Genomic DNA, 14920 nt, shown 5'->3' with positions numbered 1-14920 from the left:
CTACTATAATACTGCCTCCTATGTACAAGAATATAACTACTATAATACTGTCCCCTATGTACTAGAATATAACTACTATAATACTGCCCCCTATGTACAAGAATATAACTACTATAATACTGCTCCTATGTACAAGAATATAACTACTATAATACTGCCCCCTATGTACAAGAATAGAACTACTATAATACTGCCTCCTATGTGCAAGAATATAACTACTATAATACTGTCCCCTGTGTACAAGAATATAACTACTATAATACTGCCCCCTGTGTACAAGAATATAACTGCTATAATACTGCCTCCTATGTACAAGAATATAACTACTATAATACTGCCTCCTATGTACAAGAATAGAACTACTATAATACTGCTCCCTATGTACAAGAATATAACTACTATAATACTGCCCCCTATGTACAAGAATATAACTACTATAATACTGCCTCCTATGTACAAGAACTACTATAATACTGCTCCCTATGTACAAGAATATAACTACTATAATACTGCCCCCTATGTACAAGAATATAACTACTATAATACTGCCCCCTATGTACAAGAATATAACTACTATAATACTGCTCCCTATGTACAAGAATATAACTACTATAATACGGCCTCCTATGTACAAGAATATAACTACTATAATACTGCCTCCTATGTACAAGAATATAACTACTATAATACTGCCTCCTATGTACTAGAATATAACTACTATAATACTGCTCCTATGTACAAGAATATAACTACTATAATACTGTCTACTATGTACAAGTATATAACTACTATAATATTGCCTCCTATGTGCAAGAATATAGCTACTATAATACTCCATCCTATGCCGTATTATAGTAGTTCTATTCTTGAACATAGGGAGCAGTATTATAGTAGTTATATTCTTGTACATAGGAGCAGTATTATAGTAGTTCTATTCTTGAACATAGGGAGCAGTATTATAGTAGTTATATTCTTGTACATAGGAGCAGTATTATAGTAGTTATATTCTTGTACATAGGAGCAGTATTATAGTATTTATATTCCTGTACATAGGGGGCAGTATTATAGTAGTTATATTCCTGTACATAGGAGGCAGTATTATAGTAGTTATATTCCTGTACATAGGAGACAGTATTATAGTAGTTATATTCTTGTACCTAGGAGGCAGTATTATAGTAGTTATATTCTTGTACATAGTGGGCACTATTATAGTAGTTATATTCTTGTACATAGGAGGCAGTATTATAGTAGTTATATTCTTGTACCTAGGAGGCAGTATTATAGTAGTTATATTCTTGTACATAGGGGCAGTATTATAGTAGTTAAATTCTTGTACATAGGAGGCAGTATTATAGTAGTTATATTCTTGTACATAGGTGGCAGTATTATAGTAGTTATATTCTTGTACATAGGGGGCAGTATTATAGTAGTTATATTCTTGTACATAGGGGGCAGTATTATAGTAGTTATATTCTTGTACATAGGAGCAGTATTATAGTAGTTATATTCTTGTACATAGGGGGCAGTATTATAGTAGTTATATTCTTGTACATAGGAGCAGTATTATAGTAGTTATATTCTTGTACATAGGGGGCAGTATTATAGTAGTTATATTCTTGTACATAGGGGGCAGTATTATAGTAGTTATATTCTTGTACATAGGGGGCAGTATTATAGTAGTTATATTCTTGTGCATAGGAGTAGTATTATAGTAGTTATATTCTTGTACACAGGGGGCAGTATTATAGTAGTTATATTCTTGTACATAGGGGGCAGTATTGTAGTAGTTATATTCTTGCACATAGGAGGCACTATTATAGTAGTTATATTCTTGTACATAGGGAGCAGTATTATAGTAGTTATATTATTGTACATAGGGGGCAGCATTATAGTAGTTTTGTTGTCACTTTTTTGCAATGGAAGAAATGCCAAGCTGAACTCCATGCCTCAAAGCAGAACAATTTAGGAAGAGTTGGACAGTGTACCATGTACCCACTTTACAACATGGACAACATAGCTGTGAATATACTGTATATATAGAAATGTATGTCATATGTTATCCATAACCATATGATAAGCACCAGCAGTAACACTGTCTGCATGTCTTTCATAATATACATAGAGCTACTTAAAAAATTAATACAATTGAAGGAAGACTGGGGATTAAGGCAATCCTTGATTATGTACTGGATGTATTATTCATAGGGCCGTGTATTGAGCTCCGTACAATATATGCTAATACACTTAATATATTCCGCTCCGCCACAAATCAGTTAAATTAACACAGCTGTTGAGTTCTTTTCTTCTCATTAGATGTGAGTCACTCGCAGACAGCTCACAACTTGGGCAGCGCAACACAGAATTACCCACTTGTGAAGCGATTGCAGGGTACTTGATGAAGGAGACAAACGGTTTCTTAAGTAGTAATAAAAATTTTAAATTGTTTTTCTACTCAGAAGAGAAGTTTATGATGCTGGACTGATGACAGGAGTGCGGTGTACAGGACTGTAGGCCAGGATATATATCCTATACCCAGCCATAGCGCTAAATGCCAGGCGCCCAGAGGACGTTGGCACTTTATGAGCTACATTCTATGTTGATTGATGGTCGGGAGCCACATTTAAAGAAGACTTGTCCCATCCTCTGGCAAGTGGGATGGGCTGCATAACTTTTACAGTCACGTCCCTGCTAATTCCTCCGCTGCTTTTATTTTAAGCCCCCCATTCACCCGCAGTGGCCTAGAGTACTTTTGGAGCCCTACAGTAGTCCCTTGTCAAGCGGGCAGTTCCCACCGCCCAGTGTCAATGGCTGATGTGATGTGTGATATATACCGGACACCGGAAAGTGCCTACTTAATGATTGACTGGTATTGGGTTCCGAAAGCAATGGGAGTCACAGCGGATGAATGGAAGGTGCTTAAAGTGAGAATAAAACCAGCAAAGGAATCAACAGAGGACACGGTTGTAGGGTTTCCTGGGCGGAAGACCATTGCTGATCAACTATTGATGATCTATCTTGAGGATAGTTCAAAGAAAAGGGAAGTGGCAGCATAGTTGGGTGCAAAACTAGTAAAAGACTTTATTCTTCAATGGCAAAGTTAAACAGCTCCATTTCGACCCTGTGGGTCTTTGTCAAGCTGTGAGTGAGGCTCACTGGATGGGCTGGAGGGTTCTAAACCCGCCACCGTGCCAGCATTATTCCGCTTTGAATCACTTGGAGGTGGTATAGCTTTAACATAATTGTATCAGTCATGGCTGATGCCTTGTGGGGTCAAATGAGGTGGCACAGCAAAAAATAAGTAGTGCCACATGTTGCTCAAACGGTTCTTTTAGTGAAGACATACTTGAACAGTTGCACACATGAATTTACTGCGGACTAGGCTTACTGGCTTGGCACGGTCTTGGCACTTACTCCGGTTGGTTCACGCGTCAAACTCCTTCAGCAGCCTCCACTCTCCAGGCATTCAACACTTTTGGCGGACTTGGGCAGCACTCAGATAGCAGCTGAGCACACTTTAAGGAGAATTCCGATCTCTGCAAGTTATTCCTTATACACAGGATAGGGAATACCTTGCTGATCGAGGCGGGTCCAACTGCTGGGACCCCTACTGAACAAAAAATATTACCCCTGGTATGTCCCTAACGTTTGACAGCAGTGGCCGTGCAAGCCCACCACAGCACCATTCACTTCAATCATAACAGCCGGAGATTGCTAAGTTCAAGTGCTTGGTGATTTCTGAGCACTTGAATTCAGCCATCTGCAGCGGTTCCAATAAAGTGAATGGCATGGTGATGCGACCGCTGTCAAGATTTCGGGACACCTCGGGTGTGATTTCTCTGGATCAGTAGATGTCCTATCAGTCGGACCCCCAGCAATTGGCAAGTTATCCCGTCTTGTGGATAGGAAACAACTTTGTGAGATGGGAATACCCCATTAAGGACAATCTCAACAATGGTGGCCTTATCTCTTCTCACCCACTGTTCTACTCAGAACAAGCTCAGTCTCTTCCGCTGGCTATAACTCAGGGCTCCTATGGTAAGCCCCATGGCTCCCAAGCCTGTCATTGAGAACCACTACATGGCATAGTGGAACCACCAGAGCTACTCCCACAAAGTGACATCCCATTCTGGCGCATTGAGAGCAGTCCAAGTGGTGGATCCCCCCCCCCCCCCAGTTATGATGCCTATATGCCCTATGGACACTACAGATGGTTACGTGAATTTCTGTGTTGATATATGTGCTCCAACAGATGTAATATGTATTTTATATAATGAGAAACCACGAATGCAATGTTATAAAAGAACTGCAGGTGGGAATTACTTTACCATTAGAAACCGCTTTACCGAAAACACTTAAACGTTATTTCCCCACTGAGAGGCGGGCTCTCCGATGGCGGCAGCTTTAACTAGATGAGTATTTAGGTCGGATGATCAGCAGGATCTGATGAAATGTCTCCACTTGCTTTAGAATTACGTGTAGTTAACTAATTCTGGAACTTTTTAGATTTAGTTAATGTCTCAGTTTCTATTTTAAGGAAGCAGAAAGGTCAATTCTCTCCAATTACCGGCGGATGTTCTTCTATTCTTAGGAGATCTGTAGAACAATTATGTCCTGCCATATTACTGCACAAGAACTGCTAATGCTCGCCGTTTAGTCCTAATTGCTGGGTGGCTCCTGCACTCGCACATTAATCTAGCAATTTTTAGCAAAAGCGACCGCTAGGGTGGCAGTTAATGTTCATGTTCTAGCGCCCCAACAAGGCAGTGGCAGGGCCCTACAGCCTGCGCTCAGCCCAGTGGGTCTACTGATGATGTGATACCTTTGGCTGTTTGATAGAAGGGAATCATCTTGAGCAGTCAGTCATATGTGAGAATATTACTTAAAGATTTCTTCTCTACTTGGAACACGAAATGGGCCAGTTGATTCGGGCTAGGGCTACATGGCGACTTTGAGCGTGATACAGGTCGCATGATCATAGATCATTGTGTAGCCCTTCAACCAGCGATCTAACTGAAGACAATGTGGGTTGGGTTGCGATGCACAAGTAGTTGTAACTGCAACCAGCTGATTGCAAGAAGAGTTTTATTTCTTACTATCTACAAGTCATGGTTGAGAATACTTGTAAGCCACACCGTGACCCACATTGACTTCAATGACCTGTGCAGGGAGGTGATGGTTATGACTCACCTCCTTTGATGAGTCATAACCATCACCTATTGACTTCTATGCTAGAGTGTTGTGAGCATGCTCTGTGAAGTGTGCAGGGGGGAAGAGGAGGTGAGCTATGACCATCACCTATTCTGAATGGTGGATCCTGTGTTATCTACTTATAGGTGTCCCCTTTTATTGTAATCCTGCTTGTGATGATAAAGAGGTAACTGGTGAGAAGTTGTCTCTGCAAAACAGGATGTATCAGATTATTATTAGGCCTAGTGGTCAGTGTGAGAACTGCAGGATTTTAGGACAGTTTATAAATATAAATGATCACACCAAAAATAAAAAAATCCTAAAAATACATTTAACACAATAACTTATTTATTTATATAGTAGGTCATTTTCTGATGACACATTCCTTGTAATAAACATTGAAATTGAGTTCTGCTGTAGGTCTTGGTTCCACAGCTTTGTTTCTATAGCTCAGTGTGTCTCCATGCTAGCAGGCAGCAAACAAATCCTTTATAGTGTGATCCTGCAGTCTTACAGTCTCATACTTGTTTCCATTTCTACTCTACTTTCTTTCCAAACATATTATATATATATGATGTATTACCACTTAACAAAAATAACTAGCACCTGAGACTGCGCCCAGACACGGCAGCCGACGGATGCACAATCTGGCAGATGAGGTCGGCAAGACCATGTGACTATTGGCAGTCATAGATGGGCAGAGTCTCAGCTGCAAGTTTTACCTGTTATGTGGAAACACACCCTTAGGGCTTATTCACACGAGCGTATATCGGCCGCCGTTTTCACAGGCGTATTCGTGGCGCTTTTATGCCTGGCAGGAAAGATAGTCCTGGAACTATCTTCCTGGCCGGACTACGGCTGCTGCCATAGACTCCTATGGGAGCCAATAACAGCGGCCAGAGAAGGGAGGTGGGAGGGAGTTTAGCTGCGTGACTGCTAAACTCCCTCCCCCTTCTCTCCTCCTCTCTCCTCCCCTCCGGCTGTTTGCAATGGGAGAGGCGGGTGGAGAGCTAAGCGCGGCCCCATCCCGCCCCCTCCTATTGCTGGCTGCGGACAAGGGGCAGGGGGTGGGAGCTTAGCTCCGCCACCATCTCATGCCCTCCCACTGCAAACAGCCAGAGGAGAGGAGAGAGGTGGTGAGCCAGAGAGGGAAGGGGGAAAACAGCTTAGCAGATCGCCCACCTGATGGCATATACGCCAAGCCCCTGCATCACATGGTAGCGTATATCGACCGGCCGTGAAAACGACAGCCGATATACGCTCGTGTGAATAAGCCCTTAGAGAGTAGTATAGAGGAATAAAGAGGATTATTAATGCAGGATCTGACTAGACGGGATTTGTTTGCAGTCTGTTACCATGGATTCATTTAGGTCAGCGTAAGAGCTAGAAAAGAAAATACACAGGAAATTTTTAATTAAGACCTGTTACAAAGTTGCTTCATTTTTCACTTTGCATGCATTGAGAGGATAGAAGAAAAATGTTTTTGCAAAGACGGACATAGTGTTAAAGGCTATAGGGGGAACCATAATTGTGAAAATAGCGTATAAAAGTTTTGTCACAAAACCCGGCAACATTTTTAAATTTACTCCATTCACACCAGTAAAAAAAAAATAGTGAATGCAGATGATCAGGTGGGGTGCGGCCACTCTGATCTGACCAATTTAACTTTAATTTAAGCCAGAAAGTGGTGTAAGGGCCCTTTTACTTGAGCTGATAAATCGTTCAGATTCCGGCATCCAGCGAGAACCTTAATGCATCATTCAGTGTAAATGCGAACAGAAAACAATGACGTATCGGCCCGTATGAACAGGCAGTCGGTCACTTATGAACGGCTGCCTGCTTACTGTGAATGGGGGCGGACGATCTGTGGGCATCAGCACCCGGCAATGCATTAATAAATAGATGTGGACGGACTATCAAAATCAGCAATATCACCGCGGCTCGACTCAAGTAAATGATAGTAATCTTCGGTATTATTGTATCTTGACACCACCAGGAAGACTGGGGGCATACTAAGTCCTAAGCGTATGCTCGCTTACCATCTAATAAAACCTATCTTATAATAACCAATACTTACAACTTCTTGCTGAAAACGTGGGTTGGCCACAGCTTTATTAACATTTAAAACATATATTATAAACTTTATTTTATAACCTGAACTACCTAAGTCTAAATTCCTCACGCTTTCCCATGCCTAAACTGTCGAACTTTTATTACCGGAACGGCCACAGGACGTTCGTAAGCCCCTTGTTACCTCGGGCTTGCAAACCCTCCTCTAAGCCGTAGCCCGCATGGGAAGCTCCCGGCCTACCATTCCCCAGCTGTGACAACTTCCGCCTCTCTAGAACACCTTGCATCCTTGCACCCTACCCCTTACCTGGGCGGGTGGGTGGGCGTCTGCTCTCCTCCTACGTCCTTCTTCTTCCACTCCTCGGTCGTTTGTGGCTTTTCCCGCTCTTCTCCTTACTACTTCCTGTTCTAACTCCTCCCACCCCACTACCTTGCTCGCTAATTGACTAACCCCCTCACCCCCCTGCCCCCAGTCCTACGCCGCCTCGTTACTCACTTTGCGGCTTGCAAGACTGGGGGCATACTAAGTCCTAAGCGTATGCTCGCTTACCATCTAATAAAACCTATCTTATAATAACCAATACTTACAACTTCTTGCTGAAAACGTGGGTTGGCCACAGCTTTATTAACATTTAAAACATATATTATAAACTTTATTTTATAACCTGAACTACCTAAGTCTAAATTCCTCACGCTTTCCCATGCCTAAACTGTCGAACTTTTATTACCGGAACGGCCACAGGACGTTCGTAAGCCCCTTGTTACCTCGGGCTTGCAAACCCTCCTCTAAGCCGTAGCCCGCATGGGAAGCTCCCGGCACGCGGTATGCGCCGTATTCCTATGGCGCATCCCGCCCCACCACGCCAACCCTAGCCAATGCCATTTCCACACCGTCCTGGAGTCCTGACAGAAACGTGTCCAAACCAACATCGTTAAGGTGCACTCCATCCTCCCTGAGTGCTCCTCTTTCCTTGTCCTCGAGTTCCCAATGGCGAACTGCCACTCCACCCAACGATTTAACAAACTTGGACATCCTAAGGTTGATTAATCTTCTTACTCTCTCAATCGCGTCACTGTCTCTGGCACCCCGCCAGCATCTCCTGGCCACGATGTCTGACCATACGAGCACACAATCCTGGAAACAGTCCCGGAAACGCATCATGTCCTGTTTCATAAGTACTAGCAATTCGTTCATTTTTGTTTTTCCTAAGTCGTTCCCCCCGGCGTGAACGACCAGTATAACTCTCCGGGGGGTCCACCTGCTAATTTTGAGAACGAATTGCAGAATCCTGGGCCATAGAAGCCCCCGCACACCCATCCAGTTTACGAGCGCGCCACTCAGACCCAGATTCCGTCCCATCGGTCGAGTGGCTGCTCTTCTCTCCGCCCAATGTATAAACGAATGGCCGATAATCCAAACGTGCCATGGGTCCGTCGCTGGAACAAGAAAAACATAGCAAATACCCGCAAATTGCAAGAAAAAAAAACGACTAACGCTAAGCTTTTATACACATCAGTCCTATTCCAAAAGAACCTCTACCGTACGGTCCGGTCGTATGTACGACTTGTACGCTTGCGATTTCCATCGCCCCAATCGTTTTAAGCCGTCCTCCGACATACCATGGGCTTCCGCTGTTGTAGCGGCCCCAATCCTAAAAGAATGCGTCCCGAATTCCCCCGGCTCCAAACCGCACTTCTTTAACGCCGAACGTAAAACCGCCGAAAATTGGAAACGCGTGAGTGGGGAACCAGAGGAATGTACTAAAAACTGCCCACTCTGTGGGCGCTTTTTTAAGAACTCACTAATGACCTGGACCGGGCACCATCCTGCCCCTAATTGGTTAATGGTGAGCCATTCACCTCTTCCATATACATCCGTCTTCGACTTCCTTATACCTATCCGTATGGCTGTTCCCGTAGCTATCACGTCGGCGGCCCGTAGGCCACCCAACCTGACTTTACTCGCCGGGACCATCTCCCCGATACGTAAGGCCGCGAAAAATGCTATTAAAAAAGCAGTCCTAAACAACAGAGTCTCGTATTCGTTCGCACAGACCGACTCCAAAACTGACAACAGGCTTGTCAGCACTGGAAACGTGATTGGACGGCGTGTGTCCGTCTGGACCTTTTCTTTTTTCCACCCGCGAATTATTTGCTGAAACACGAAATCCTTCGTGACATCAATCATACCGTGTAATTTTAACAAAAACGCCACACCCGCTAGATGCTTTTTGGCTGCTCCCACCGACAAACGCTTTTTCCGCAACTCCGTCAGCATATCCAAGGTTGCTGACTTTGCCCTTTCACCTCCTACCACTGCTCCCCCTGCAAATTGCAACCATAATAACCAGACTGAATTGTAATTTTTCCAAGTTGCAGCCGCCACCGATGACTCCACCAGCTTCAACAACTCTCCTCTGCCAGATTCCATAAGGAAGGCGGGCAGCGTACCCCTTCGGCATCCGCCTGCGGGTACCGTTCCCTGAACAGCTCCATCTGTGAACGAGAGAGTGCATCAGCTGCTCTGTTGTCATATCCCGGGACATGCTTTGCACGCAAATACACATTGCCCTGTAAGCATCTCAGCACCACGTGTCTCAACAAAGCCAAAACCGGCGGGGAGGCCGACGATTGTTTGTTTATCGTCTGTACGACCGCCGCATTGTCTGACCAAAAACAGACTCTCCGGTCTCGTAACTCTGCTCCCCATAACTCAATTGCTACCACCACCGGGAAAAATTCCAGCAGAGTTACGTTCTTAGTCCACCGTTTTTCTCTCCATGACCTTGGCCAGGACTCCCTGCACCAATGTCTGTTGAAGATAACGCCAAAACCGCCCGAACCCGCTGCATCGGCAAACAAACTGATTTCCGTTCCTTCCACATCTTCCCTAGGGCATACCACTTGCCCGTTGAAAGAATGCAGGAAAACCGTCCATAAATGCAAATCAGCCTTAATTCCTGCCGTCACACGTATAAAATGATGTGGTTCGCGGACCCCCACGGTTGCCAATGACAGTCTCCTGGCAAACGGCCGCCCCATGGGAATAACTTTGCAGGCGAAATTTAAAAGACCCAGCAAAACTTGCGCCTGCCGCAACGTCACCTTTTTACATTTAGCCACTTCGCCCACTGTTTGCCGCAACCTGGCCACTTTATCCGCCGGCAACCTGAACACCATCTCCACCGAATCGATTTCTATACCTAAAAACGTGAGGCATGTAACTGGGCCCATTGTCTTTTCCTCAGACAACGGAACCCCAGCTAACCGCATTAACCTCTTAAAATTAGTCATTAGGAAACCGCAATCACCCGATGCCTCCGAGCCGACGAACAAAAAATCGTCCAAATAATGGATCACCGATGTGATGCCCGTCTCATACTTCAACATCCATTCAAGGAAGGAACTAAATAACTCAAAAAAATAGCATGAGATCGAGCATCCCATCGGTAAGCACATGTCGACAAAAAACTGGTCCTCGATTCTACAACCCAAAAGATGGAAGCACTCCGGGTGAACCGGAAGCAAACGGAAAGCTGATTCAATATCAGCTTTTGCTAAATGCGCAAATCTACCCGCCGACCTTACCAGCCGAACCGCACAATCGAATGACGTGTAGGCTACTGCTGCTTCTTCTTTTGAGATGCCATCATTGACCGACCCCCCTATTGGGAACGATAAATGATGTATCAATCGGAACTTGCCCGTTTCCTTCTTAGGTACCAGACCCAAAGGAGACACTCGCAAGTTCTCGAAAGGAGGAATACTGAAAGGGCCGGCCATCCGGCCCAACTCCACTTCCTTTTGAACCTTCTCTTTTACCAATTCGATATCGTCCCTTGCCGATTTCAAATTGGGGCATAACACAGTGGCAGGCTGATGCGCGTACGGAATTCTAAAGCCTTCTCTAAATCCTAACCTAAGGATTTCTGCTTCCTGTTTCCTGTGGTACATGTTTAACCACGGATCCAGGTACTGGCTTCTCACCGGAGTTCGCATTACCGCCGGTGCTACCCACCGCGGGTACCGACCTCTGTTTCTTGAAACAGCGGATCGCTGCATGCTGCCCCCCGCATACCGAGCACTCGTGCCGGAATTTGCAGGTTGCGTAAAATCGACAATGGCCCTCGTTGTACAACCAACAGGAGCCATTCGGCCTTGGAGATGCCGCGGGTGGTTGGGATACCCCTCCCGCGGCTCCCCCGGGAAAAGAAGTCCTAGCTGGACGCTGCGCTAGGATCAACTGAATCCATACATCCGTGGCCTTAGAGGCCCAACTCGTATGCGTTCCCGACACGCGACGCCGAAAATCTTCGTCGTAGCGCCACCATGCTGCACCACCGTGCAACCGATACGCGCTATAAATGGTATTTAGATATACCATCATCTCCGTCGCTTTGCGCGGCTGAAACTGACACGTTACATGAACCAAAATCACAAAAGCCTGCAACCAATTTCCGAAAGTCTTTGCAATCTTCGGTTTTTTGTCAGCACCTCGCTCTGCCGACCGCTCCTTGTCAACCATGACGTGTTCCGAAGAGAGCAAAGACCATATATCAATATACAAGCCATTTTTAATCTTCTCCACTACATCATCGGGCAGACCCACCCCCAGGGGGGCAACACCACAAAACAACGAATCAGCATATTGTAAGCTGTCCGTTGGGACACTTTCTGTGCCCGCTGCTGAGCAAGCACCAACATTACCCACAGGCGGGCCTGCGCCCCCTGGAGCCACACAGGACACTGAAAGCCCCTTTTCGGAATCAACCTTGCTCAACAGCGACCTCAGAACCGAAACCAAATCATCGTTTTCCGCACCCGCTGCGGGATCCGACACACTTTTAAGGACATTGTATAAGGTAGACTCACCGCCTGGACGGACCTCCGGCGTTGCCAAGGGTGACGCCCTCGCTGTACCGCTCCCTTGGTTCCGTCCTACTTCGTACGCGGACTGCCGACCAATCGATTGCCGAACCCTCCTCGTGTCATCCGATTGGGACGTGCCAGGCTGGTCCGGCCCTGACCGATCCTGCGCAAGCTCTTGCCACCTCCTGCGTTCCCGGACCTTCCGATAAAGGGATGACTGCGGGTCCGCCCTCCGTGGCTGCTCCTCTCGCCCGCAATACTCGTCCTGGTCGCTGCTAGGCACTTCGTCGCTTGACTCGCGCGGCCTGCCGCTGGCACTACGCACTACGCTGGCCTTCTCTAGCTGCGCCTGGAACTCTCTATCCTGCCTCTCCTGCCTGGCTCGCTCTTTCTGCCTCTGCCTAGCGCCTTAGCCCTGCTTCTTAGAACTACGGCGTGGGACCTGGCTATGTGTGGGAAGGTAAACTGCGGGGTCTGCTGGAGGGGGAATGTAGTGGGGGTTCACGTAGCACTGTCTATACTCGTTAGACTGGGCTGGTGGGCGCTGGTACAGTGCATAGGAGGATGGGAGTTGTTGTTGGTGGGGGTGGAAGGCCTGGAATGTGTCCACGTATCGGGGAGGGGGGGGTTGTTGGCTAGGCCATGTGTCTAACTGTACCCTCCCCGCTCCCCCCTGAGGGCTATATGGGGTCCTGCCTGGCCTGTTGCCTACCCTGTAGTGTGCTGGCCCTGCTACTTGTACTGGCTCAGCATGGTAGCGTGACATGCCTCCCCCTTCCCTGCTGCTGCTGGACCCGGTGGTACTACCCGGGCTGTGTGTCAGGGGGGTGTTGCGTGGGCCCCAGCTTTCCCTGCTCCCCCTCTCTCTCCCCCCACCCCCCCTCCCCCTGCCCGCCGGGCTTCTACTTTTTCGCGCCCTCGGCGCTGCCTGTGCCGCCACGTGCGCTGAGCCGCCATCTTGCGGGGGCGTGCGGCCGGACCGCGCGCTCCCCAGCTCCTCCCCGCTACTTGCGCTCGGCTCACCTCGGGCTCCTCCGCTCATCCTGCGCCCGGCTGCGCGATGCTTACTCCGTTCGGCGCCCGCTGACACTCCCGAGCGCCGTCCTGCGAGCTCCGGACCCTCCGCTGGCACAGTCCTGTGAGCCTCCGATGCCGGTCCTCCCGCCGTACCTCTCAGTGCCGGCGCCGACTTCCGGTTAGCTCCTCCGTCCTTCCTGGGGCCTGCGCTGCCCTGGCTGGCTCTTCCTCCTCCCCTCTTCGGCGCGGGGCTCGGACTGAGCCTCGCCGGGGGCTGCTTTCGCCGGCGCGGTCTCCCTCGCGGTGCCTCTTGCTGGCTGCATGGCTCCTGTCCCGAACTCCGCTGCGGTCTCCCAGGCGGTGTATCTTGCGTGCTGGCTGGCCCCTTCCTCGGTCTCTGCTGCGGTCTTCCTCGTGGTGTAACTTGCGTGCTGGCTGGCTCCTTTCCAGGTCTCTGCTGCGGTCTTCCTTGCGGCGGTTCTTGCGTGCAGTCTGGCTCCTCTCCCGATCTCCGCTGCTGTCCTTCTTCTCCGGCTGGTTCTCTGGCTCCGGCGGTCGTCCTGTAGCTTGCCAGCACCTCTTCAAGCCATCCGGTGCCGTCTTGCATCACAGCTTCTTGAATCATGGCACGTAAGTCGTCCATTTTCTTTCTTCTTCCTCCGCTGTTACTGTCTTCCACCCGACTCTTCAAGCTTGTCAGCTGATAACTTCTCACTTGCCCGACTCCTGTCTTCTGCGCTTCCCGACTTGCTTTCGTTCTTTCGTCTTTTTCTGCTTCTCTCTTCCTTCTGCTCGTCTGCTCTCCTCCTACGTCCTTCTTCTTCCACTCCTCGGTCGTTTGTGGCTTTTCCCGCTCTTCTCCTTACTACTTCCTGTTCTAACTCCTCCCACCCCACTACCTTGCTCGCTAATTGACTAACCCCCTCACCCCCCTGCCCCCAGTCCTACGCCGCCTCGTTACTCACTTTGCGGCTTGCAAGTACTGGTGGAGACAAGACTGACTGCCTGGTGACAGCAATCTTCTATTCATTATAGGCTACAATGCATTTTGAGTTTGATGGTCCGACCACAGATCTTTATTTCTAGCTCATCAGGAAGGATCAACTTGTGTGGCAGCCCAGCTCAACTGTACAGTATAGCCGTACTTTAATTGTTATGTGATCACAAGTAACCGTCCTACAGGAAAATATTTCTCTACTGAAATCAGATGATACGACTGAAGATTCAAATAACTAGGCAGAGGTTCACTTACTTCTAATAGCTGGATATTCCTGGTGTACGCCACGGAGGGCAGGGAGGTGTGAACGAGATCTACAACAGCCTGGAGGTGCCGAAGACATTCTCTCTGAAAGTCCAAGCTTCTCACTTTGATATTAAGAACCTTTCTCTCGATGTTCATGTGCCGACATTCGTGGATGAAGCCTTTCATCATGGCCAGGATGCCTCTATAGTCCTCCGGTGACAGCTCCACCTGGGCGCCGCTTATCCTCGCCTTCACATTCACAGCTGCTTCCACCATAATGCAGAACTTGGTGAAGTGGCTGCTGTACTGGTCAACTTCCTCCAAGGAGCATTTCATGATGGAAAATATACTCTTCACCTGAAAATAAGTAAGATGTAAGCAGGATGAAAAAGGTACGTTTATATAGTGGGCTAACTGCCAGGGAGTACTTAAATAAATGACGCATAATGCTAATAATTGAAGAAAATGCCAGAATGGTTGATGTTGACTGCATAACTGCTGCACTTAGAGTGCAATGCTGATGATTATGCATTG

The 14920-nt window shown here is 47.4% G+C and overlaps 1 protein-coding gene across 3 annotated transcripts in view; it reads right to left on the bottom strand.

The window, feature by feature from the left end:
• The window catches only part of DNAH14 (dynein axonemal heavy chain 14), a 225456-nt gene that overhangs the window by 139217 nt on the left and 71319 nt on the right, over positions 1-14920 (bottom strand). For all 3 annotated transcript variants that reach the window (XM_066595168.1, XM_066595169.1, XM_066595170.1), the window contains exon 17: positions 14396-14743. In XM_066595168.1, coding sequence (XP_066451265.1) covers positions 14396-14743 — 348 coding nt within the window. The remainder of the gene's footprint in view (positions 1-14395; positions 14744-14920) is intronic.

This window comes from Eleutherodactylus coqui, chromosome 3 (genome assembly GCF_035609145.1).
Source record: "Eleutherodactylus coqui strain aEleCoq1 chromosome 3, aEleCoq1.hap1, whole genome shotgun sequence".
NCBI lineage: Eukaryota > Metazoa > Chordata > Amphibia > Anura > Eleutherodactylidae > Eleutherodactylus > Eleutherodactylus coqui.
The sequence above is the reverse complement of the archived record's forward strand: the minus strand, read 5'-3'. Positions and strand labels throughout refer to the sequence as shown.